The 25,978-nt window shown below is 38.5% G+C and overlaps 1 protein-coding gene across 5 annotated transcripts in view; it reads right to left on the minus strand.

The window, feature by feature from the left end:
* Window positions 1-22,058, minus strand: part of C2CD5 (C2 calcium dependent domain containing 5) — a 95,582-nt gene extending 73,524 nt beyond the window's left edge. For 3 of the 5 annotated variants that reach the window (XM_030938319.1, XM_030938316.1, XM_010376254.2), the window contains exons 1-6: window positions 21,590-22,058; window positions 21,331-21,449; window positions 12,124-12,210; window positions 3,763-3,934; window positions 1,659-1,754; window positions 519-674 (exon numbers count right to left, since the gene is read on the minus strand). In XM_030938319.1, coding sequence (XP_030794179.1) covers window positions 519-674; window positions 1,659-1,754; window positions 3,763-3,934; window positions 12,124-12,210; window positions 21,331-21,420 — 601 coding nt within the window. In that variant the 5' untranslated portion in view covers window positions 21,421-21,449; window positions 21,590-22,058. Of the gene's footprint in view, window positions 1-518; window positions 675-1,658; window positions 1,755-3,762; window positions 3,935-12,123; window positions 12,211-21,330; window positions 21,450-21,589 lie in introns of those variants that run through there. The other 2 variants (XM_010376255.2, XM_030938320.1) reach the window with 2 other exon arrangements.
* Between the last annotated feature and the right edge of the window lie 3,920 nt (window positions 22,059-25,978).

The following is a 25,978-nucleotide window of genomic DNA, read 5'->3' on the forward strand; positions in this document are numbered from 1 at the left end:
ACTTAATATAAATATAAACTTTAAATAAAACAGTAAACAAGTTTTTCAAAGAAAAATTTAAAAAGGGAAGGAGGTCAGAGTAGCAGGGAAAGTGGTCAAATGAGTAGAGGGAACTACAGTACCCAGGGAAGAACTGTGAAAAGGCAACATTTGAACAGAAAGTATAAAAGACAGAAGAAGGTGATTTGCTTAAGCTCTGACAAATAAATGGTAGAGGGAGGAAAACTAGAATCCAGGTTCCCATTCAGGGTTCCTTCCTGAATCCCCCTTGTTTAGCGCTCTTTCCACTACACTACCTCATCAACACAATTTCCTTTTACTACAAGCTTCTGATTTGCATTTCCACTTGTTAAAAGAGGGCAATGCAAGTGTGTTCAGGAAGGCTGGGTCGGGGAAGGCATTCAGTCACTGATAATTCATACCCTTCATTGTAAAAGTTGAGGTAGCATGTCAAAGGAAAGTGAAAAATTTAAGAGAGTATTAAATCAGTCAGTAATAAAGTTATTTTTTTTAAATACCTGACATTAATGAAATGAGTCTCTGTCTGGCCTCATTTGATGCCCTTGGTGTGCGAATTCGATCAATCCACTGATATTCTGGGTCTTCATTGACCACAAGTTCTTCTACAAATCCATGAATTATCACAGCTCTATAGCACTTTGGAATAGATGTTGCTGTTAAAACAAATTATTGTGCTTCTGTTTATCAAAAGGTAAAACTCAATTTTTAAAAACTGTTCATCTCAGTTTTCTGACCTTTAGATACATGATACAAGAACATCTTTTACTGTAATATTCTCAATGTAATTATAATAATACTTCCAATCAGTCTTCTAAGATCTATTTCATTTTTAGAAATAATTATTTTCTTTCATGGAGTCTCGCACCTTTCTCATGTAAGCAAAGTAAATATAAACTGTATTTGTATAAATTGGAAAACAGCTATAGACAACCTTAAACAGAATTCAATACAAAGTTTAAAAAATCAAAATTTAAGTCAGCTAGCTAATTATTACATAAATAGGTAGAAAGCAGATAATGAATTTTTTAAAATCTTCAATTATTCAAAGCCCTTTGTGAAAGTACTTCTGTACACCACATAGCACAGTTGCAAAAATCAAACCACTACCTTTCTGACATAACCTGAGGAGTCAAGTTCAGATTCAAAAAGGAGAGAACCTGAATACATCTGTACCAAATTAGCCTCTTAAAATAAACATTAGTGCACTGAAGCTAAGTCAGCTAGTTAGGGATTTCAATCCTACTATTGCAGGCTGGCTGTGAGTCACCAAGATCTGCCCATTTCAGACCCATATATTTCATGGAGTTCCCTAGACCCAATAACCGTAGAAGCCTGTGTATTTTGGGACAGCACCACAGTGGTTAGCCGTAGTGTTCTGCTCCTTTCTTTCAGTGTCCTATACTACAGTAAAATGTCACTGGATTTTTCTACTAAAAATTTCTGTAAATTTTCAAAAACTAGATACCATTTATACTCAAATCAGAACTACTGTAACTATTCTAGAAAATTAACAATTTTCTTTTTGGCATTAAAACCAAGTATATACCCTTTCTACTTGCCTTCTGAAATGTTAACTTGATTTCTCATATTTAACAGTTATTACATTTCCTATTGAGTAATAGAATGTGTTTACTTACTGCAAAAGAATTTGACTCCACATGATGACTGCCTAAATCGATTTAAATCATTGAAGAGGTCTACTTTGACAACTACATTGATTTCCCCACGGATACCTATAAATTTAAAAAGAAAATCAAGTGTCTACCTTAAGAAAGTAATGTACAATTAAATAATGAAGCAAATTAGTGCTAAATAATGGTTTTAAAATACAATGATTTAACTTACAATTTTTTTAACTTTACCACAGTGCAAAACCATTCTGTTTTTCACTTTCAGTCCAGAATTCAATGAATTACATGAGATGTTCAATACTTTATTTAAAAAGTAGTCTTTGTTTTAGTTGATTCTGTCCAACTGTCGGCTAATATAAGTGTTCTGTGCACATTTGAGATAGGCTAGGCTAAGCTACAATGTTTGGTTGATTAGATATATTAAATGCATTTTCAACTTAGGATGAATTTATCTGGATATAACCCCATCACAAATCAAGGTGCATCTATAATGTGTTGATCCTAATAGTAATGGCAGCTTTGTTTCCTAATTATTTTCATTCTCAGTAGTTTCTGTATATTTTCTGAAGCACAACATGTATGCATTAGAAAATGAGTAATTTTCATTTTCACCACAAGTTTCCACTTTGACCCAAGACGAATTAGAAAGGAGTCCCATTTGAATTGATGATGATGTAATGATTATGGTGACAACATTTGCTGAGCAGTGAAAAAGGATGTACTAAATGCTTTACAGGTAGTATCTCAGAGTGGTCACATCAACCCAATAAGGTAGCATCATCCCCTTTTTACAAAGGAAGAAATTAATATTTAATAAAAATGAAGGAATTAACATAGTGTCAACAGCTGTTAAGTGGCAGATCCAGAATTAAAATTCAGATCTTTATGATGCCAGATTATATATTCTTAACAAGTAATGCAAGAATCTGATTTAAAACAAAAGAAGTTTTATTCATTTCAATGAATGTAAGTTAAAGTAAGCTTACTAAAAAATTCCAAGCCAGGACTAGTGGCTCATGCCTGTAATGGGAAGCAAGGCAAGAGGACAGCCTGGGCTCAGGGGTTTGAGACCAGCCTGGACAACACAGCGAGAAAAAAATTAAGTAAATAAAAAATTCCAAGAATACAGGTTTTCAAAACATGCTCTGATAAATAAGAATGACCCAGCTCTTATCTCTAAACATTTACTAAATATTTTCATTTGACTGTCCTGACTTCATGTCAAATTCATACTTATGGTGGAAGACCTAAGAAAACTGACTCAATAATTTACCTACTAAAATATTAAGAAAGCAAATCCCAACCCTCTGGGAAGCTGAGGCAGGCTTGAGCTCTGGAGTTAAGGTCAGCCTAGCCAATATGGCAAAACCATGTCTCTACCAAAAAATTTAAAAATCAGCCAAGTGTCATGGCATGTGCCTATAATCCCAACTGCCCAGAAGGTCCTGCTTAAGGCAACAAAAATCTTTTAAATAATTTGTAAGCACAAAAATCAGTATTAATCAGTTTGAAAATGTGTTTTAGAAACACAGTATCAACACTAGATCAGTTTTAAATCATGCATTTACTAACTATACTGTACAAATTTAGCAAGCATTATCTCAAATTATGCTCAGAGAAGCAACAATTTTACTAACAATAATTTACTATTATTTATTTTTAAAAAGGCATCATCGTTATATATATATACACATATATATACACACACACACATATATACGTATATATGGTTTTTTTTTTGAAACAGTTTCACTCTTGTTGCACAGAACATAATCTCAGCTCACTGCAACCTCCGCCTCCTGGGTTCAAGTGATTCTCCTGCCTCAGCCTCCCAAGTAGCTGGGATTACAGGCATGCACCACCACGCCCAGCTAATTTTGTATTTTTAGTAGAGACGGGGTTTCTCCATGTTGGCCAGGCTGATCTCAAACTCCTGACCTCGGGTGATCCACCCGCCTCGGCCTCCCAAAGTGCTGGGATTACAGGCATGAGCCACCGCACCTAGCCTAAAGATACTTATTTTAAACCACCAAATATAGCACAAATGTCTTTAAAGACAAATAAAAAGGATTAAGATTGTTATTTTTAATACTCTCTTATTATTCCTTACCATGTATGGTGTCATAAATTGGAAACCATCCTGAGATGACTGTTGCAGCTTCACTATACAGTAAAGGATCAATATCAATGTACACTTTACCAATGGCATCATTTGCACTGTAAGTATCATGGTCAAGAACTGTGATCTGTAAAGGTTCATCTTGTAAGTCTTCATCATCCACCTAAAAATATACCTTAAAATTAAATCTCACATAGTTTTTAAATCTTAATTACCACAAATGTACACCTATATCAAATGAAAAGGATGACCATCTGCAAATAAAATCTTGCAGATTTCTAAGCACCAAAGTAGAGAAAAGAATTAACACACAAAAAGTTATAGCTCCTTTTCCTACACAATATCCCATCTTTCTAAAGAAAAAAAGTTTCTCTCTCAGCACAAGAGTGGGATGACTAACAACAAAAAAAGTTCTATCTCAATTTTTGTACATACCATTCTGTGTTTTACAACTTTGCCTATGATATACAGCAAAGTGCCTAAGGAATGTCATATTAGAGTTCATGTAGTATCTATAGAGAGAAGAATGCTAATTGAGTACAATGACACCACAATTTCTAAGGGTGATTTCAGAGAACAAAACCATAAGGAAAACTAACATTATGTGTAAGAAACATGTGTAAGAAACTAACATTATGTGTAAGTTATGTGTAGTTACACATAACTAACATTATGTGTAACAAATTCACAAATTAAGTTCATGATATAAACGTTTACCCTCTTCCCTTTTATTTAGTCATTATCGAGTTATTATCATATGCCAAACACTGTGCCCAACGGAGGGATTTACAATGGAGAACAGTGCAAAATGATGTCTCCCTCATGGAAGACACATTCACTATTTTGGCTGCCACCGTGTGGATATCATGCCATTATCTAATTTGCCAGCCCCCCTCATCAAATATAGTGGCCAGAAGGGAACATATTATAGACAGTATTAAGACTGGGACAGAATGCAAAAGGATTATTATTTTCTATAATAAGAAAATTATACTTTTAAAATGCAGTCTATGGATGTTTTTCTTTACATCAGACATACCATACTATTGAGTCTGTGGTTGGCTAAAATCTCTGTATCACTCTTACATATGCTTTGGTCAAGTGATAACTCTACAACCCGTATACTTTGGTTGGTTTTTTAAACTTGGATATGAAACATTATGCCTTTCCCTATCCCCTATTTAATTTCTTGTTGATGTTAAGCTAATAATCCAGCCTCTGAAGATTCTTTTAAGAATTAAAGTACATTGAGGAATTACTGATATCATTAGTGTGATAATGTGATAAGGTTTTGTTTATTTATAAGGGGTCCTTCTTTATAAGAGGTATATAATTTGGAATTTATAGATGAAATCATATAACATCTCAAATTTGCCTTAAAATATCCCCTGCAGAAGGAAAACTGGGGTGGGCGGGAGTTAAAAAGACGAAACAAGAACAGTAAAATGTAGACAGCTGTTAAAGGTGGGTGAGGTTCAATATACTAATCTACCTTTATGCATGCTTGAAATTTTCCATAATGAAATGTTAAAATAAAATGATCATTTTGAATCCCAACCCATTCTGAATCATCTGTCATCCAAAGGCATTCTCTCCAGTACTATTCTGTTACGTATACATTTAATAAGAGAGAAAGAATCATAAAACAAACCATTAACCATTACTCCAAGACATTTTCCCCAATTTCTAACTCCTGTTAGAAGAAAATACTGTTAGAATTAAAAATACTCTCTGTATATACTTATTTAACCACCTGTACATTCACCCCTGAGTATTATCATTTTTTCTCATGGTACACTAAGGTATCCCTTCCCTGACATTAGGGGGCGCTATACTAACAACTAAGTGACTAAATATAGCTTGTGATACATACATAGATAGCTAATAATATGACTAATATGAATAGGGAAATTCAATAATTAATTATAATGAAGTAATTAAGAATATTTAGTAGAGTAAATGGAGCCTATCTGGAATCCCAAAATATTATAAATTAGGACTTTCTGAGAGATGTTTTAAATGTTTAAATTAGCAATATGCACTGCTAAAATACTGCATTTCTTAGCCTCCCTTGCAACTAAATGTGATACAAGCATAAATCATTACATAGAGTTTGGTAGGGAGGGTGCAAACTTGTTAAAGAAGGCTTGCTCATCTGAAAAGTGTTATGTTAACTCATCAGCTCCTCCTCCTGGACTCCCCTTCACTCTAGCTCCTTCTGCCAGCCTGGAACACTCATGTGCTCACTGGAACTCCAGGTGCTAAACTGGAGCCAAAAGGACCTTGAATCATTTTAAGAGAAGCCACAGGCTATGTATAGATGACGGAGTCCGAAATGACTGCGTGGAGCAACCATACTACCCTTACACTGCCTGGTACAACATTCCTTTCATGTAAGATAAAAACATCTATTTTGCTTAAGACATTTATTTGAGTGCCATATCTCTCTCTCTCTCTCTCTCTCCACACAACTGTATATACATATATATACACAACTGTATATATATACTATATATAAACAGTTGTGTATATATAGTTGTGTATACATATAACCGTATATATATACACAGTTGTACATATATAATTGTATATATATAACTGTATATATACAACTGTATATATACATATACCTGTATATATACAACTGTATATACACAACTGTATATCTACACTGTATATATATACACACACAGTTGTGTATATATACAGTTTGTATATATACACAGTTGTGTGTGTATATATATACAACTGAATATATATATATATAAAAAACTGAATGCAATTAACAACTGATAAACAGGGTTTTAAAAAGGGTTTAAAAAGTACTACATAATCAATGTTAACTGTAAACACAAAGTTTTAAATACATTTTTCACAGCATATACATTATTCAGGAAGACTAGTCAAAACAGTAACTTACTAAATGTCTTTTTTTTTTTTTTTTAAGATGGAGTCTCACTCTGTCACCCAGGCTGGAGTGCAATGGTGTGATCTTGACTCACTGCAACCTCTGCCTCCCAGGTTCAAGTGATTCTCAGGCCTCGGCCTCCCACATAGCTGGGATTACAGATGCGCATCACCACACCCGGCTAATTTTTGTATTTTAGTAGAGACGGGGTTTCACCATGTTGCCTAGGTTGGACTTGAACTCTGGATCTCAGGTGATCCACCTGCCTCGGCTTCCCAAAGTGCCGAGATTAGGCGTGAGCTACTGCACCCAGCCACTAACTTAATACATTTTAAGGGAACTGCCTGGTAAATCCCTTATTTCAGAAAATAAATATATGATTTTTCATATTGTTAAGTAAGCTGCTTGAGTACTCATTAGCTTTAAAAAATATCATTTATTACCATCATCATTAAAATGAAATATCACTTTTTTAATATTTCCTAGTATCATGAAAATTACTCTGACACATGAAGCTTGCCTTTTCCCACCATTCCAATAACAATGTAATTAAAACTATTTGTTTTTAACCATTTCTAGGTTATAGTTGGGGGAAAGGCAATCAAAATAAACTATATAAACATTCCAGTGTTTTGCTTGGGTAATGAAGATAGACTCTGTAATTCTAATTCCATCTGAAATCATGTAAGGAAGGTACTCTGATTATTTTTTGACTCATATATTCCACACCTTTACTTTAATAATGTAGTTTAGGCCGGGCGCGGTGGCTCAAGCCTGTAATCCCAGCACTTTGGGAGGCCGAGACGGGCTGATCACGAGGTCAGGAGATCCAGACCATCCTGGCTAACACGGTGAAACCCCATCTCTACTAAAAAAATACAAAAAAAACTAGCCGGGCGAGGTGGCGGGCGCCTATAGTCCCAGCTACTCGGGAGGCTGAGGCAGGAGAATAGCGTAAACCCGGGAGGCTGAGCTTGCAGTGAGCTAAGATCCGGCCACTGCACTCCAGCCTGGGTGACAGAGCAAGACTCCGTCTCAAAAAAAAAAAAAATGTAGTTTAAAATGTCACAATAGACTGAATACATGTGCAACAGGTCTTTCAAAATACATAGTGGCATTTTAGAAGCAGCTAAAAGAAAAATCTGTACATATACATAAAAGAAAATGAGAAGAGAATCAAAATATTTCATGATGAAAATATCAACTAAAAGTATAAACCTGTAGGACTCTCACTTCCTGACTTCAAAACTCATTACAAAGCTATAGTAATCAAAACAATATGGTAACAGTATAAAGACAGACATATAGACCAATGGAATGGAATTGAGAGTCCAGAAATAAATCCTCGCATCTATGTCCAACTGATTTTTTTTAACTTGCCTCAAAGGTAAAGTCCTAAAAAATTTACTGACCTCCAGTTCAATGTTCTAGCAGATAACATGGAAGTACAGTTTAAAAGAGGAGGAGTTTACAGAAACCAGGAATTATCTTCCTTAGAGAGATCCATCTGCTTGAAAACCTTTCGGTGAAAGCTACTGGGAGGTTAAGAATAACAGTTTCTATAACTGAGTCCTTTTGGTAGAAGACGGAGACATAGCCAAGCTACTCCGATGAGGTAGTAATTTTGAGAAACACAGTTATATTTCACAGAGTAATAAATAAAAGCTGTCACTGCCCATAAATGCTCTGAGTCTACAGGTGAGGTACACCTTTCTTATACAAACTGAGATTAAGTTTGGTAACAAAATCTTTTCAAACTGCAGTTCTATTTTTTTAGCACACCTACACCACTCAGACTAATTAAACTATACATTAACGAAAGAACAGATGATATACCCCAAAATGCTAATATTCAAACCCACTTTCTGCCAAACGCCGAATGCCTATCCAAAATGCTGAGTGATTTAAAAATATTATTCCCGAGCCACGCACGGTGGCTCACGCCCGTAATCCCAGCACTTTGGGAGGTTGAGGTGGGTGGATCACTTGAGGTCGTGAGTTTGAGAACAGCCTATCCAACATGGAGAAACCCCGTCTCTACTAAAAATACAAAATTAGCAGGATGTGGTGGCGCATGAGTGTTAATTCCAGCTAATCGAGATGCTGAGGAAGGAGAATCGCTTGAACCCGGGAGGCAGAGGTTGCAGTGAGCCAAGATCGCACCATTGCCCTCCAGCCTGGGCAACAAGAGGGAAATTCCATCTCAAAAAAAAAAATATATATATATATATATATACACACACACACACACACACACACACACACATACACATAAGTCTCTTTTTTTTGACTAGTGAAACTCATATTAACATACAACATGCTTCGTAACCACCTCTATACCACTCTGGAAAGGATTCACATTTGAAAAAAACAGAGGCTCCAAATGGTAAGGCTGTCTGAGGTCATCTGCAAATTAGCAGGCACCAGAAATAGAATGTGTTTTCTCTTAATCCAGACCTTTAAGCTTTTCCAACAGAGGGCTGCTACACAGTATCCCAACCACTACAGAATGTGCCTTCCAACACTAAAAGAAAGAGCACGGTCCTAATATAAACCATAAGCAAAGCAGTGCCTAAACATCCTAGTGTTATTTCTTCCATCTTCAGGTATGAGTTTGGCAGGTTCCCCAGCATGATCAAAGCGTCTTTCAAGCAACCCAATACTTTCCTTCCCTTGTTCTCTTTCACTGAAGAATGACACCTTACTCTGCAAGAGCTAAACTTTACCCAGGCTCCATAATGGTTATGAAAGAGGCCTCAGAAAAGGCACAGCAGCCACAGTGCTGCCCAGTATAAGGGCTGGCATGAAATAGCAGGGGAGGAAAAACCAAATTGGTCCTCACAAGGTTCTTAAGTAGTCCAAAGAAAATTCCAAAGAAGAAAATTTCTCTTGCAGCTGAGAGGTGAAGGAAGCAGTTATCAGAGAAATGGGCAATGTGTGTAGTAAATATTCACTGAAAGCCTATTACATGCTCTTCTAGGGGTTGAGGATATGGCAGTGAAGAAGAATAAAAAAAGCAGGGAAAACACTGCTGGCACAGGGAACAATAACTGACAAGGATGTTTAATTTGGGAAGGGGAGTGGATAGAAAGGGAGAATGTAAGATGGAGGTGTGGTGGTCTGGTAATAGCTTTGGAGTCAGGCCGACTTCGGTTTGAATCCTTACTCTACCACTTAGCTAGCTCTGGGTTGGACTTCTGAGTCATCTTAAAATAAAAGGTGCCAGCCAGGCGTGGTGGCTCACACCTGTAAACTCAGTGCTTTGGGGGGGCCGAGGCAGGTGGATCACGAGGTCAGGAGATCAAGACCATCCTGGCTAGCACAGTGAAACCCTGTCTCTACTAAAAAACACAAAAAATTAGCCGGGCGTGGTGGCAGGTGCCTGTAGTCCCAGCTACTCGGGAGGCTGAGGCAGGAGAATGGCGTGAATCTGGAAGGCAGAGCTTGCAGTGAGCCGAGATCGGGCCACTGCGCTCCAGCCTGGGTGACAGGGTGAGACTCCATCTCAAAAATAAATAAATAAATAAAGGTGCCTTCGTGGCACTGTGAGAACTGAATGAGGTTAACACATGTAAAGCACTTCACCAGTGCCTGGGCTATAATAAGCAGTCTCTAAGTGAGAATTGTATCTCCTTTTGTATGTCACCTTGTTGATCCCAAAGCCTAGTAAAGTCCCTATAATCTCTTGGAGGATTGGGGCATGCCGACAGACCAAATCAATACATGAAAAAATAAACAGATATAGAGAGAAGGAGGGCAGAAACTGCAGGGAGGTGGCTGGGTGCAACATAAAACAAACATTCTAACAGTAACACAATGGACTTCCTAAGAAGAGCACAAGAGGAGAACATGAGTGATAGGGACCTCTACATTCAAGTGTCTCAAGGAAGGAAGCACAAGTGGGAAGATGGGAGGGATGAAAAGAGACCTGGGTGAGGACATGGGAGGCTCCCCTTTTGGAGAAATCCCCTCAGATCACCAGGCCATGAGCCATTTGAACATAACCACCTCCTGTCTCTGTGTGGACTACCAATCAATGGGAAAAGAACAGTCCCTTCAACAAATGTGCCCAAACAACTGAATTTCTACATGTATGAATTTCGACATACACGAATGAAGTTGGGGCCAGGCGTAGTGGCTAACACCTGTAATCCTAGCACTTTGGGAGGCCAAGGCAGGCAGATCACTTGAGGTCAGGAGTTCAAGACCAGCCGGGCCAAAAGGGTGAAACCCCGTCTCTACTAAAAATACAAAAAAATTAGCCAGGCATGATGGCACACGCCTGTAATTCCAGCTACTAGGGAGGCTGAGGCAGGAGAATCACCCAAACCTAGCAGGTGGAGGTTGCAGTGAGCCAAGATCACGCCACTACACTCCAGCCTGGGCAACAGAGCAAGACTCTGTCTTTAAAATAAAAGGAATGAAGCTGGCCTCTTATCTCACACCATTATAAAAAGTAACTCCAAATGAATCCATGACCTATATATAAAAACTAAAACCATAAAACTCTTACAAAAACCATAGGGGTAATCTTCATGACCTTAGAGTTGACAATGGATTCTTTCATTTCACACCAAAAGAAAAATAAATATATTGGACTTCATCAAAATTAAAAACTTCTGTGCATCAAAGAAAATTATCAAGAAAGTAAAAAGACAACCTACTGAATGATAATAATATTCAGAATATACAAAGAACTTTTACAACTCAACAACAAAAATAACTCAATTAGAAAATAAAATGTGGCATACATATACAATGGGATATTATTCAGCCATAAGAAGGAATAAAATTCTGATACATGTTACAGTGTGGATGAACCCTGAAAACATTATGCTGAGTAAAAGAAAGCAGATACAATAGGACAAGTATTATATGATTCCATTTATATGAAATATCTAGCATAAGCAAATTCAAAGAAACAGAAAGTAGATTAGAGGTTACTAGAGTCTAGGGAGAGGAGAGAATGGGAAGTTATTGGTTAGAGGGTACACAATTTCCATTTACGGTAAAGAAAAAGTTCTGGAAATAGTGGTGACGGCAGCAAAACACTGTGAATGTAATTAATGCTACCAAGCTGTACACTTACAAATGATTTAAATGGCAATATTCACAATATATAGTACTACAATTTTAAAAAATTTATTTTAATCCACATATTATTCTTAAGTAATTTTTGGTATATGCTAAAATTTAGAGAAAACTACAATAATAATAATAAAATACATTTGAGGACTTCTTTTATTCATGTGTTATTATATACTATATTTTCTTAAATGTAATATAACATTTTTAGACTCAATATTCCTAGGTAAGCAGAAAAAAAAATATTTTTATGACGTAGAAATACTACTGTGCCTGAAATAAAAGGTTCTCATTATTCCTGAGGGAAAAGAGTCACCTCAAAAAAATACACTCAAAAATGCTGACATTTAAAAACTTACCTCAAATTTAAACCACTCCGAGTTCCACTGAGGGTTGAGTGACTTAAGGTACACATCTGTTTTAAAGGTGGTATTACCAAATTTTACCTAAAAACGAATAAGAAATTATTCACATATAAATATCAAAAATGTGAATAAAAGTAAATGTTAATGTCAGCCAACCAATAGAAGGATTAGCCATAAAGGGGACAAAAGACTATTATCCTCTGAGACAAAGGGAAGAAAGTACAGATGGATCCAGGTAAGCTTGTAGACTATACCCACAACAAGGGATTACCCATGTTCTGCTTGACCAGCTCCACACATCACAAAGAACTAACTTCCCCCATTTCTAAAGAGCACGTACAGAGCAATAAAAGATCAACAACCCAATAGAAAAAATAGGCAAAGGATATGATCAGACAAGTCACAGAAATGGAAATACAGCTGTCTTTAACCACATCAAAAGATGATCAACCTCATTCACACTAAGAGAAATACAAACTAAAATATTTTTACTTATCAGGCTGGCAAAGATCAAAAGGTTTGAACACAGAATTCGTGAGGTACTGTCATACTTTGCTAGTAGGAGTGTAGAAAAATCTCTACAGAGAACAACTTGACAACATATATCAAAATTTTAAATGCCTTAAATCCCTTTTAAGCTAGCAATTCTATTTCTTAGAATTTATCCCACAGAGGTACACAATGGCATATATCAGCAGCATTACTGTAGCAAAAGCTTGGAAACAAGCTAAATATCTATTAATATGGAACTAATTAAATTTATGGTAAAGCAACACAATGTAGCACTAAATAGAATAAAGCAGTTCTTCACGCACTGATAAGGAACAACTTCCAAGATACATCTTTCTCCTGCAGATATATGGCATTCTTCAGCAAAAAAAAAAAAAAAAAAGACAGAATTTATATAATAGGTAGATGTCTATATATGTGCACATTATTTCTAGAAGTATATACAAGAAATAGTAACAGTGGTCACTAGAAAGAGCAGAGGAAAGGCTGGGAGAGAGAAGCTGACTCACTTTGTACCTTTTGAATTTTGAACTATGCATGATACTACCTATTTTAAATGCATTATTTTAAAATTCAAAAGCATCAAAAATTAAAATTCAAATGGCAATAACTTTATGTTCATTCAAATTGCACAATCCTAGATTTGCTTCCAGGAATTTTAACCTACAGAAGTACTTTCACATAAGCCCTCCCCACCAAAAATATAGTCATTCAGCAGAAAAGTGACTGAATAAATCATTTGTCCCTATAAAGAATGGAGTCGATTATACATACTGTCATGAGAAGATATTAATTACATAATAACTGAAAAAACAAGTAGCAGAATATATAAAGCAGGATTATATTTGTTTCTAAAAATGCAATAGAGATATACAAGTATTTTTTTAAGGGGATGAAGAATAGATTAACATAAACCAAAGAACTGACAGCAATTATCTCTGTAGAAGGGACTGATAGGGTGTAGGGAATACAGTACAGTGCTCTAAGAAGAAAGTAAGGGGTTTTCAAGTTATATTTGAGTGTTTGAATCTTTTTTAACGGGGAGCATTCAAGTATTACTTGCATAATTTTTTAAATCCCAACAATAGAGAAATGAAACTTAATAAGGAAAAACTTAGGAAGAATAGAGGTTCTTGCTTAATTACTAATTTAATTTTCATTCCATTTCAATATTCAAGGCATGATGGAAATATTTATTGTCTAATTTATCTAAAGTTGCTTTATATGAAGTAAAATACTGTTAGGATTTATAAAAACATTCAAAATCATTCAAAAGCCAAATATACTTAAGGGTTTTGGCTCAACTGCCAAAAGTAGCACATGATTTTTTAAGTGACAAATTTAAAGCACTCTACAGTTTTGTCCCACTATAACAGTTTTGCTATACTGTGCCTTTTTGTTGTTGTGCAACTGTTCATTTTAAATAAAGATCTGATAGTCCACAAACCGCATTAAACAAACAAAAAAGACTTTAGAAAAAAGGAAAAAGCATCAGCCAGGCAGGGTGGCGTGTGCCTGCAGTCCCAGCTACTCAGGAAGCTAAGGCAAGAGGACTGCTTGAAGTCAGGAGTTCAAGGCTGCTGCATTCAGGCCTGAGTGACAGAGCAAGATCCAGTCTCTCAAACAAATAAACAAATAAAGGACAAGAAACAAAAAGAAAAAGGCTGAAGTGTGTATTTTGCCAACATTGGATGATTTCCATTCTAGCACAGGAGAATCTCGGTTCACTTAGTCTTATTTAATTAAAAGGACATTTTATTACTCAGCAATTAAATGAATGCCTTATAAATTTGTTAAAGAACATCAAGGATTTTAATGGAGATCCCCCCTAGTAAAGTAAAGCATTCTCTTTACCTACTCATTAGCTAAATTACCTTGAGAAAGTTATTAATCTGTTATTTAAATTGGCTTCTTCTTCTGAAAAGTGGGATTAAGTGAGCATTACATGATATAACGCATGTAGAGACCTAGCAAAATGTATGTACGTAGGAAATATTCATTAAATATGTATTTTCCTCTCCCTGTTCCCTCAAAGTTTCCTAGAAAAACACAAGATGACAATGCAGTTTAGCCAAACAATTGGTAACACACATTGAGATATATTTCCATTAATACTTCCCTTATACAGAACCCCATCTTACTCTAGAGATTCCTGCAAGACTAATCATCTTTAAGTATTACTTGGTCTTTGCTGGGTCCCTACACTCCTGACATCATATATAGTTGAAATTCTCTCAATCAATGCAACCAGGACCAATACTTGATCAGTTAATCAAATAACTTGGTTAAATTAGAGGATCACTAAAAATTATACAAACTGTAAACATTTTAAGGGTGCAGCACACCAACATGGCACAAGTATACATATGTAACAAATCTGCACGTTATGCACATGTACCCTAGAACTTAAAGTATAATTAAAAAAAAAAAAAAAGATAAAACATACAAACAAACATTCATTCCTGTTTTTTAATTTAAGGCTAAGACTTCTTCTTTGTGTAAAAGTCAACTGTTTAGTCATCTTTTTTGCATAAGCCACATTCATCTCTGATTTCTAGTTTGGGATGCTATAAAAAGCATGAACAAAGAATACTCTATTTTTTACAAGCTTTTCTCCACCTAATTCAAGAGTAATTTTTAGTGACCATTTTCATGTCTTTCCATTCACTAATCCTCTATTTTTTATAATCTTTTCTCCACCTAATTCAAGAGCAATTTTTAGTGACCATTTCCATGTCTTTACATTCACTGATTTATATAAGCTTTAAATAAAATATAGTAACAAATACAGTTGACATAAGCAGATTTGGGAATAAACACAACTGCCTCTTGGTAAAGTGTATCAGCCAACTGATGGGAGACTCCAGGCACACTAGAGTAGTCTTACCCAGAGGAGTATTTACGAATACGCTTTATGGAAGGAATGCAGAGCACTGAGGATTGCAATGAGTCAGTTAATGGAAGTTGTTAAGAGAGCTTCAACTATATAGGCTTCTCCTCCTAATTTTTGGACTATTCAGTAATCTGTATCCCCCTTTCCTAGCCAGATTTATTTCCCACTTCTATTCAACAAGAATCCTCCTTCCAATTACATATGAATGAAATTTATTCAATTGAAATACATTCAATTACATCGATACATACCCTATTTCTTCTTCTGCTTTTATCAAGTTTGTCCTAGTCACCTGAAAATTTTTTCTTCCTTTTTCTCTCTTCCTTTGGAAATTTTACCATCCTCCAGACTCAGGATAAAGGTTTCTCATGACTAGCCCATGCTTCATTATCTCCCTCTTCTATGAACTTAGTCTGTAGCAAGCATTTTTCCCTTTATCATATTGTAATCCTTCATTATCCCCCTTCTCCTGCATTAATTTTTCCCCTTTCTACGGGATTATTCCTATTAGCACACAAATAGGTTCTGTATCTTTTCATTTATTTTTTAAGTACTAAAACTACTTCTCAAATACCACACTATTTTTCCTCCCCCCTTCATAGCCATACATCTTGAAACAGTTGCCTATTCATGCTCTTTCTACTTCCTCACTTCCCATGTACTTTAATTCTCTTTAAATCACTACAGGATGGGATTCCATCCTTATCATGCCTGTTGTCACAACCCCCATGTTGTCCAATCCAATAATTTTTCTGTCTTCTTACTTGACCCCAGTGACATCTGACAGTTGAGCTTCCTCTTTAAAGAAACTTCCTCTCTTGCCTTCTAAGACATTATGTTCCCCATTTTTCTCCTACCCACTGGCTCACAATCTCAGTTTCCTTCCCCTAGTCCTCCTCCTCTAATAAACGTCTTAATATCAAGTTTTTTCAAGGATTCATCCTGTTTCTCTCCCTTCCCCTAAGTCACAGGTTTGCAAAAAAGACAGAATCAAATCCTAAAGAAGCTTTAGAAATTTCTAGCAGTGTTTTTGGGGAAAATAGTAATTGCATTAAGTGGAAGGTCCAGAAATGCTAGGTATTCTTCAACGCAAGTGAGTTCCCAACAATGAAGACTTTTACCATGTCATGACTTTCAAATGTCCCACTAGACAATCACATGGGTAAGAAACCTACCTAGAAGGCTGGGTGCGGTGGCCCATGCCTATAATCCCCGCACTTTGGGAGGCCAAGACGGGTGGATCACCTGAGGTCAGGTGTTCAAGACCAGTCTGTCCAACATGGTGAAACCCTGTCTCTACAAAAATACAAAAAATTAGCCAGGCGTGGTGGTGTACCGGTAGTCCTAGCTACTCAGGAGGCTGAGGCAGGAAGATCGCTTGAACCTGGGAGGCGGAGGTTACAGTGAGCTGAGACAGCGCCATTGCTTCCAACCCGGGCAACAAAAGCAAAGCTCTGTCTCAAAAAAAAAAAAAGAGAGAGAGAAAAAAGAAAGCTACCTAGAACTTGTTTTACAGATAAAAGTACTGCAATCGGGTTTCAATGTACATAATTGTCAAGAACTACAACCATCATGTAAATCAAGAGGCAACTCTGCTTTTTTCCCATGAGTTGACTATTTTGAAAAATCAGATAACCAATGGCAATGAAGATCTGAGATGCCAAAACTACACAACTGTCTGACTCTGTTTGAGAAGCAGTCATATTCGCGTGATTTTCACATAGGCGCTGCACTGCCTATTCCATGTCCCAGCTTTATTTTCTCCATATGCGGCATTTCTCAACATCCAGCAAACTGTATCTTTTACTTACTTACCTTATTTATGAACTCTCTCCTCCCACTAAAATGTAAGTTCCATGACTCAAGTTTTTATAATTTATTGCTATAGCCCCAGTATCCAGTACAGTGTCTAATACATACAAAGGTCAAATAAATATTCATTGATCCAGTATACTATATCTTTTACTTAATTACCTTATTTATGAACTCTCTTCTCCCACTAAAATGTAAGTTCTATGACTGAAGTTCTTTTAAATTTACTGCTATAGCCCCAGCATCCAGTAGTGTGTAATACATATAAAAGCTGAATAAATATTCATTGATTCATCTGATTACCTCATGTTTTCTATTATGGTCATGAAAAAGTACTTCCATATTAATATAATAACAACAGGCCGGGCACGGTGGCTCACACGTGTAATCTCGGCACTTTGGGAGACCCAAGCAGGTGGATCATCTGAGGTCAGGAGTTTGAGACCAGCCTGGCCAACATGGCAAAACCCCGTCTCTACTAAAAATACAAAACTTAGCAGGGTGTGGTGGCGAGCGCCTGTAATCCCAGCTACTCTGGAGGCTGAGGCAGGAGAATCACTTGAACCCAGGAGACGGAGGTTGCACTGAGCCAAGATCACACCACTGTACTCCAGCCTGGGTGAAAGAGCAAGACTCTGTCTCAAAAAAATAATAATGATAACAACAACAACAACTTCTATTTCTCTGTTATAGTTAGACCATGGTACTGATTTGTTTTTAATTGTAAGAATACACAGGATATATTAACTAAAAAGTATCATGCCAGGATAGAAAGGGTAGATTTCAAAATACTGGCTATCTAAAGGGAGTCCTGGGTCTCATAGTTGAGAAACACTGGCTTGTGTGCTCATTTTTACTCAGACCTTTTTTTTTTGAATGCCACAGTCATAAATCACTTCCTTAACATCTCCAATTAAAGGCCCTAGAGACATCACAAACCTAACATGCTGAAATGGAAAATGATCCACCTCAATCTTTACCATCTCCATGGAGTTTCAGAAAACCCAATACTTCAGAAAGCTAGGAGTCATCTTTTAATCTATCTTCAAAATACACCTGGAATTCATCCACTTGTCTGCATTACCAAATCCATCACCTTGGCCCATATCACCTGTTATTTGAACTATTACAGAATCTCCTAACTGCCTGATTTCTACTCTTTCCCCTTCAATCCATTCTCCATATAACAACAGTGCTCATCTTAACAAGGGCTTTTCAATGAATTTAGGGTAAAATTCAAACTGTTAATCATGGCCTTAGTCCTTGCAAAACTGGCTCTTTGATTAACTCTCCAACTTTATCTTATACTACTCTTCCCTTCACTGACTACGTGCCAGCCACAGGCATCTTCCTTCACTTCCTAAAACACACCAAATCTCTACGTGAGATATCCAGGTTACCTTCTGTCCACCCACTCCCCTACACACACAAATATGCTCCCTCAGCAGCAGGCTCCTTCTCATCCAGCAGATGCTGGGTTTGACAAACACTTTTCTCAGGGGCCTCCCCTGATAACTCAACCTAAAGTAGGTGTTCCCTGTTGTTCTCTTTCTATTGTTCTCTTTCATGGCACCCATCCCAATTTGTAACTATATATTTAATAATTTATTTACCTTTTAAATAATTTATTTACCTTTTTATTTAAATAATTTTAAATAAATTTAAAATTTATTTACCTTATTTACCTTTAAGTTTATCTGTCTCTCCCACTAAAATATAAGCTGCATTAAGAGCAGGAACCAAGTCTGTCTTACCATGTTTATCCATTGGCTAGACCAGTGACTAGCCTAGATCCTGGCAAACAGCAGACACTCAATTTGTTCAAAGAAGGAAGTAGTAAGTAACCCATGAATCAGCCCCTTCATCACCAGCAAAATCCACCTAATTATCAAGCCCTGACAATTTTAACCTAAGAAATGTCCCACAAATCTTTCTGTTCAAATCCATTCCTATGCACATTCCCATATATTACCTGGATAATTTTACCACCTTCTTAACTGATCTCCCTGCCTCACTTCCCATCTGTCCAGTCCATCAATAGCATCCCCATTCAGGCCATCCTATAAAGAAACAAACTAATATAAACATGATCTTATTTTATTTCTGCTTTAAAAACTCCCCTGGCCAGGTGTGGTGGCTCAGGCCCATAATCCCAGCACCTTGGGAGGCTGAAGCGGGAGAGGCAGGAGGATGGCTTGAGGCCAGGAGTTGGAGGATGCAGTGAGCTGCATTCCAGCCTGGGCAACAGAATAAAACTTGTTTCTTTAAAAAAGAAAGGAAGGAAAAAAAAAAGCTTCCTTATCCCTCCTTATAAATATTACAGTAAAGGAGGTTTTATAGAAAATAGGGCTTTCCAGCCTCATCCTTAACAAGCTCCACCACCCACATATCACATACCCTTTCCTCCAGACACATACCAAACTAAGGCAGTTTCCTGAACATACTATATATCCCATCCTATGACTTTGCCTTTGATGTTCCCTTTGCCCGGTAAAATCCTGGGTGTCCTTCAAGTCCTATTTCAAATGTCACTTTCACAGCAAGCCTTTCTCAACCTTCAGAGACAATTGTTTCCATATTCTAATACAATATTCATCACTTTGTCTGGTGAGGCTATATTAGCAGAGCGGTTAAGAGAACAAACTGTCAGGCTATGGAGGTTTGCAAGCTATGTAACCTTAAGCAAATTATTCACCCTTCCTGGGCCTCAGTTACCTCAACCATAACATGGGACAATAACAATACTCCTATAGCAGGACTGCTGTGAAAACTAAGAATTTACAAGTACTTAGCACAGATCAGGCAATTATTAAATTCAACATGTTACCTATTAATTATTAAATAGGCTGTGTGGGTCGATGTCTGAACTACCAGAAACCAAACACTATGCTTTGGTTATTTGTGGATTCCTATTACCTAACATCTGGCACAACAGCACTCAAAAACTTTCTCCAATGAAGTGATTAAGAATCACCATGACAATGGGGAGGGGCAGTGAACTGCAATTATTAGGTTACAGAACATTTAGGAAACATCAGGAATATTGAGATGAAATCTGGCTACATATTATGATATATCTATCCATCAACTCTAAGCACTAATAGCCCAAATGATTACTGCTCTAACACTCTGGCCCATCACGCCAATTTTTATTACAATCTTTACTTGGCTTCTTTCAGACTCTGGGTTATTACCTTCTGGGCCCTAGGCCTTTACTAATTTGCATGACTTTTAAACTAATCATTAGACTTAAAAAGCAATTTTGCAATTTAAGTCCATGGCAATTAATTGACTTCCTGCCTCAAGGCACTAAATTACTCTGAAACACCTCATCAGACCTACCAGTCTATGCAAGAGCAGGAAGTGTTGCAGTTGTGTTTTAGAACGTGCACGGCAAATTCACAAAACGTTAGGCATGTGGGACGCACTGTGGGACTCCAAGTGTCCATAAAGGGATTCATGCACCTTCTTAAACATGATGTCCACCACTCTGGCCATCCCTTCCAAGGGTGTGTGTGTGTGTGTGTGTGTGTGTGTGTGTGTGTGTGTGTCTGTGTGTGTGTGTTTCAGTGGCTGTGGGGTCACACTTTGAGATCTCCTGAGTGGCAGTCCTGACATCAGAGTCACCCCGGCATTCGTGTGTGTGTGTGTGTGTGTGTGTGTCCGTGGCTGCGCGGCCACGCCTTGGGATCTCCTGAGTGGCAGGTGGCCTGTTAATGAGTCCTGACATCAGGGTCACCCCCGCATGCAGAACAGTACGAGCCTCCCCGCGCAGCGGACTGTGCCGCGGACGCCTGCAAGCCGTGCACCCATCGCACGCACTGAAGTCTCGGCGGTCATCCCTCGTGAGACAGCTGGACAACCACGGCCGACGGGAGGGCAGTCGAGGGGGGAATAGGCTGAGGGGCTGGGGGCGAGGTGGGTAGATCCTTCACAGGGAGGGCTTGGCGCTCCCTGTGTTTTGAGGGGCAGGACCCCGCACCAACCTCCACGAAGGCATCAGTCAGGTCACTAGCACGGTCCATCACTGGCAAATGGCGCCCAGCCACGATTTTCACCTTCAGCTTCCCAGGCATGGTCTCGGTTTCGGCCTCTTCTTGGGCTCCTGCAGAAACAAACAAACGAGTCTGCGCCGAGCGCGAGGCCGGCGGGAGAGGGGCGGAGGCGCGCGGGGTAACTGACAGAGAAGGGGCGCGCGGGGGCGCGCGCGGGCGCCCGGTAGTCGCGCCGCAGGTCGCCACTCACTCTCGCAAGAGGAAGGGTGCTGTCCCACGCGGGTGCTGAGACCTCATTCCGGAGAGGCGGCCGGAGGAAGGGCTTTGATGGGTGCTTCTGCCCCGGCCCCACAGGGCTGGGACGGGAAGCAAAACCCAGTCAGCATCCCATTGAGCCTCTGCAGCCGCTGCTTGTTTCTCTTCCCCCGCCCTCAAAAATGGCGGCTCTCGGGGCACTGAAGAAAGCATCGATCGTTCGGCGCTCTGCCCACTTGGCGGGGCGAAGCTAAACTCGCTGAGGAAAGATAAGGGGGCGGGGCTGACTTTGAGAAAGCTGGAGGGCAGGGAAATGGGCCGAGTCCTGCATCATCCACCGAGTCGAGGCTGTGCATAGGTGCGGCGCTGCTTCCCTGGAGGGAAACGCTCCATCTTGCTGGCTGAAGCGCGAGTGCGGCTCTGTGACTTAGCTTCCGGCCGCGGCCTTCCCAGCTGCTAACGCCGCTTTTCGGATGGGCTGTGACAGATGGAGTAGCAGCGAAGACTGCTAGGAGAGCGTTTCCAGTCGGCCTCTAGTGACCCCTTTGGTGATTCGTAAAACCAAATTAGCTGGTTTCTACTTGGAAGGGGTAAAGGTGCGTGTGGTGGTTTCAGTTTTCTAGGAAATAGAGTTAGATGGCGGGGCGCAGTGGCTCACCTCTGTAATCCCAGCACTTTGGGATGCGAGGCGGGCGGATCACCTGAGGTCAGGAGTTCCAGACCAGCCTGGACAACATGGCGAAACCCCGTCTCTACTAAAAATGCAAAAATTATCTGGGGGTCATGGCAAGTGCCTCTAATTCCAGCTACTCAGGAAGCTGAGGCAGGAAAATCGCTTGAACCTGGGAGGCGGAGGTTGTAGTGAGCCGAGATCACTCCTCTGTCTCCAGAAAGAAAAGAGAGATACCAGGCACATCTCGAATAATGAAATAAATATTATTTGGTGAAATTTTGTATTCAGTCATAGGCACTTGTATTGTTTACTGGGTCACAGATATTACTGTGGGCGGAGTGGGGGAGGTCACCTTGAAATCCAAAGTCGCCTCTTGAAAAAAAGTTTCTGCTGGTGGGTGCGGTGGCTCAGACTTGTAATCCCAGCACTGTGGGAGGCTGAGGCAGGAGGATTGATTGAGGCCAGGAGTTCGAGACCAGCCTCATGGAGAAGGGGCAACATAGTAAGACCTCTTCGCTACAAGAAATGCAAAAATTAGCTGGGCCGGTGGCTCGTCTGTGGGCTTAGCTACCTAGGAAGCTGAAGTGGGAGAATCTGGGAGAATTGCTTGAGCCCAGGAGTTTGAGGTTGCAGTAAGCTATCATCTCACCACTGCACCCCAACCTGGGCAACAGAGTGAAACCCTGTCCCTTAAAAAAAATTTTTTTAAAGTTTGCCCTGCACTCTTAGATCGTCTCAGTGTTCTTCTTAAGCATCCACAAGCCTAAAGATAAGACCTACAGTAGCAGCAGAAGTTCAGGACTTTCTACCATGGAAAGTATAGTCAACCACAAGAAATGAACTGAGAGAGCATTAAACATCTTGAAGCATTGACTCAACTATACATAAAGTAAGGTGTTATCTACAGACTCAGACTACATTAGGGAAATTGAGGCACACACAGGATATAACATAAACCAGTACTTACCAAATATCAAAATCAGCATTAACAGTATACCCAGTATCAACAAAATCAGAGCTCATGCCGGCTGAAAGATTATAACCTTTCATTCCTAAGTGAAGATACCTGTATGATCTTTTTAACTTCAAAAATACTGAATAGAGTAGATTAAATACTCCAAACAGTAGTGATCCCGAATTATCTTTTCATGACAAAAATTTCTTCTATGACAGGAATATTGTTCACATAAGTGAGAAGTTGAACTCCTACAGAGAAAACGACTTCCTCAAAATAAAAATCTAAAAAAATCGCTTGCTTTTTGGACTAGAGAAACTTATCAATTCGAACTGTGTCAAAGGATAGGGGTCATAGGTCCCATGCAAATTTCCTTAGGTCCACCTGCAGCTTTTTTTGGAGTCTGACTCTACCCTTAAAATACCCTTGCCAAAATTCTGAAGGTTGGCTACACTGTGTGATCAAGGTTAGTTATTTATTTATTTATTTATTTATTTATTTATTTATTTATTTTGAGACAAGGTCTCTGTCACCCAGCCTGGAGTGCAGTGACATGATCATAGCTCACTACAGCCTCAATCTTCTGGGCCAAGCGATCCTCCCCTCAGCCCCCCAAGTTCCTGGGACTACATGCACACAGCACCATGCTCTGCTAGTTTTTTAAATTTTTTGTAGAGATTGAGTCTCCCTGTATTGCCCAGGCTGGTCTCAATCTTGACTTAAGCCATCCTCCTGTCTTGGCCTCACAAAGTGCTGGGATTACAGGCATGAGCCATCTTGCCCGGCATGATCAGTGTTTTTTGTTTTGGGTGGTAGGGTTGAAATGGTTTTTGTGATGAAATCGAAGTATTACCATATTACCAACTCACTTTTAAAAATATGAAATGTATAAAGAAAAAAATACTAGAAAAATGAAGTTTAGCACCAATATTAATGGAAAATAATGCATTGCGTTACAAAATGTAATGTAAAAAAAATTTGCAAATTGCACAGTTAGAGGTTAGCAATCTCAGCCTCCTAATTAGTAGACTTTAAGGTACTTGTACATACTTGTTGCCTTAGGCTTCATCAACAAGAGATTATAATTAAGATGCTTCCTGAAAACCATTTTTAGTAGACTTAAGCCTGACTTCAGTTGAACTGTTTCCTAATAATTATTCTTGTTTGTTTTAATTAATGCTGGGAACAGTGCTAACTTTCCTGACAAATCTACCATAATGTGACTCCTGATTACCTTCTTAGCTTCATACCCTGCCACACTTTTTGCATTTTAAATTAACAATAACAAGAGTTAACATGTATTGTTGGTTTGCTGCACGCTAGCTACTGAATTCGGTTTCACAGCTTTTAAGGCTCCCTAAAATCCTGAGGTAGGAATTATCAGCCTTCATTTTATAAATGAGAAAATTGTGGGTTTTCAAAGCTGTGGTGATTACCCGAGGTCACAAAGCTGCTAATGATAGAGGCAGGTTTTAAATCTAGACAATGTGATTCCAAGAACCCACCTCTTTAAAGATTACATGTAGTTTTCCAATAAACTATACTTTTCCTTCTTCCTGGAGTGTCTCTCTCATAGTCATCCTACCAAACACGTATGAATTCATAACTCAGTTCAAAAGTCAATACTCTGTTTCTTTTTAGAGCATATAAATCTTTTGCCTTTTACAGAAGTCACTTCTACATCTTCTCTGATCTCCTTCCTAATAAATATGCTCTTCACTCCCACCTGTGCTACTACTAAATCTAATACATTTATTATTATACTTTCCATGCAATAATTATTTATCCATCTCTCCCCGCCACCCACTAAACCATGAGCACTCTGAGGGAAGGGATTGCTTCTTACTCATCTCTCAATTCTCAGTTCTTTGCCTTGTGGCCTTCATGTGATCAACAAATTATTGTGGAATTAAATTAACAGTTAATACGCATGCTATTACTACTTGGATCGCTCTTCTTTCCTGGCTTCCTAAAATTTTCCTGTTAATCTTTCCCATCCTTTCAAGGTTAAATTTCTCAAGGGTTGTCAGTACTTGGTGCCCTCTCCTCACCTCCTAAGCACTCCAAAAACTATTAATATCTGGGTTTAGCCACCACCATTCTACAAAAGCAGCTTTCACTAATGCCATCAATAACTTCTGGTTGCTAAATGCAATGGACACTTTTTAGTTTTAAGTTTTTATTTTTGAGATGGGGTCTTGCTATGTTGCCCAGACTGGTCTCAAACCCTTGGGCTCACGCAGTCCTTCTGCCTCAGCCTCCCAGGTTGTTGAGACTACAGGCACGTGCTACCATGCCTGGCTTCAGTTTTTTATTTACATGACTCTCAGTAGCATTTGATGCTGTTGACCACGCTCTCCTTAAAATAATCTTCCTTTTAGTATGCAGAAACCAAGCTTCTCTTACCTATTCTGGTTTATACATCTGTCTTCTCAGCCTACTCACTGTCCTTAACTATTAAATATGTGTTTTTCTCAGGTTCAGTTTTTGTCTCTATTCTCTTCCAACTGTACTCTCTCCCTAGGTGATCTCATCCATGCTCATAATTTTAATTTCCATCTGTTTAGCCAAGGACTGTCAAATCGTTATCTTTAGTCTATAACTCACTTCTGGGATCTTGACCCATATATGCAACTGCCAAGTTACTATTTCCATTTGGAGTATCAAAGTGACCTCAAATGTCAAGATGTCCAAAACTGACCTGATTTTCTTTGCCTTTCCCATAACCACAACAACCACAATGACAACACCAACAA

The sequence above is a fragment of the Rhinopithecus roxellana genome, chromosome 10, assembly GCF_007565055.1.
Source record: "Rhinopithecus roxellana isolate Shanxi Qingling chromosome 10, ASM756505v1, whole genome shotgun sequence".
Lineage (NCBI taxonomy): Eukaryota > Metazoa > Chordata > Mammalia > Primates > Cercopithecidae > Rhinopithecus > Rhinopithecus roxellana.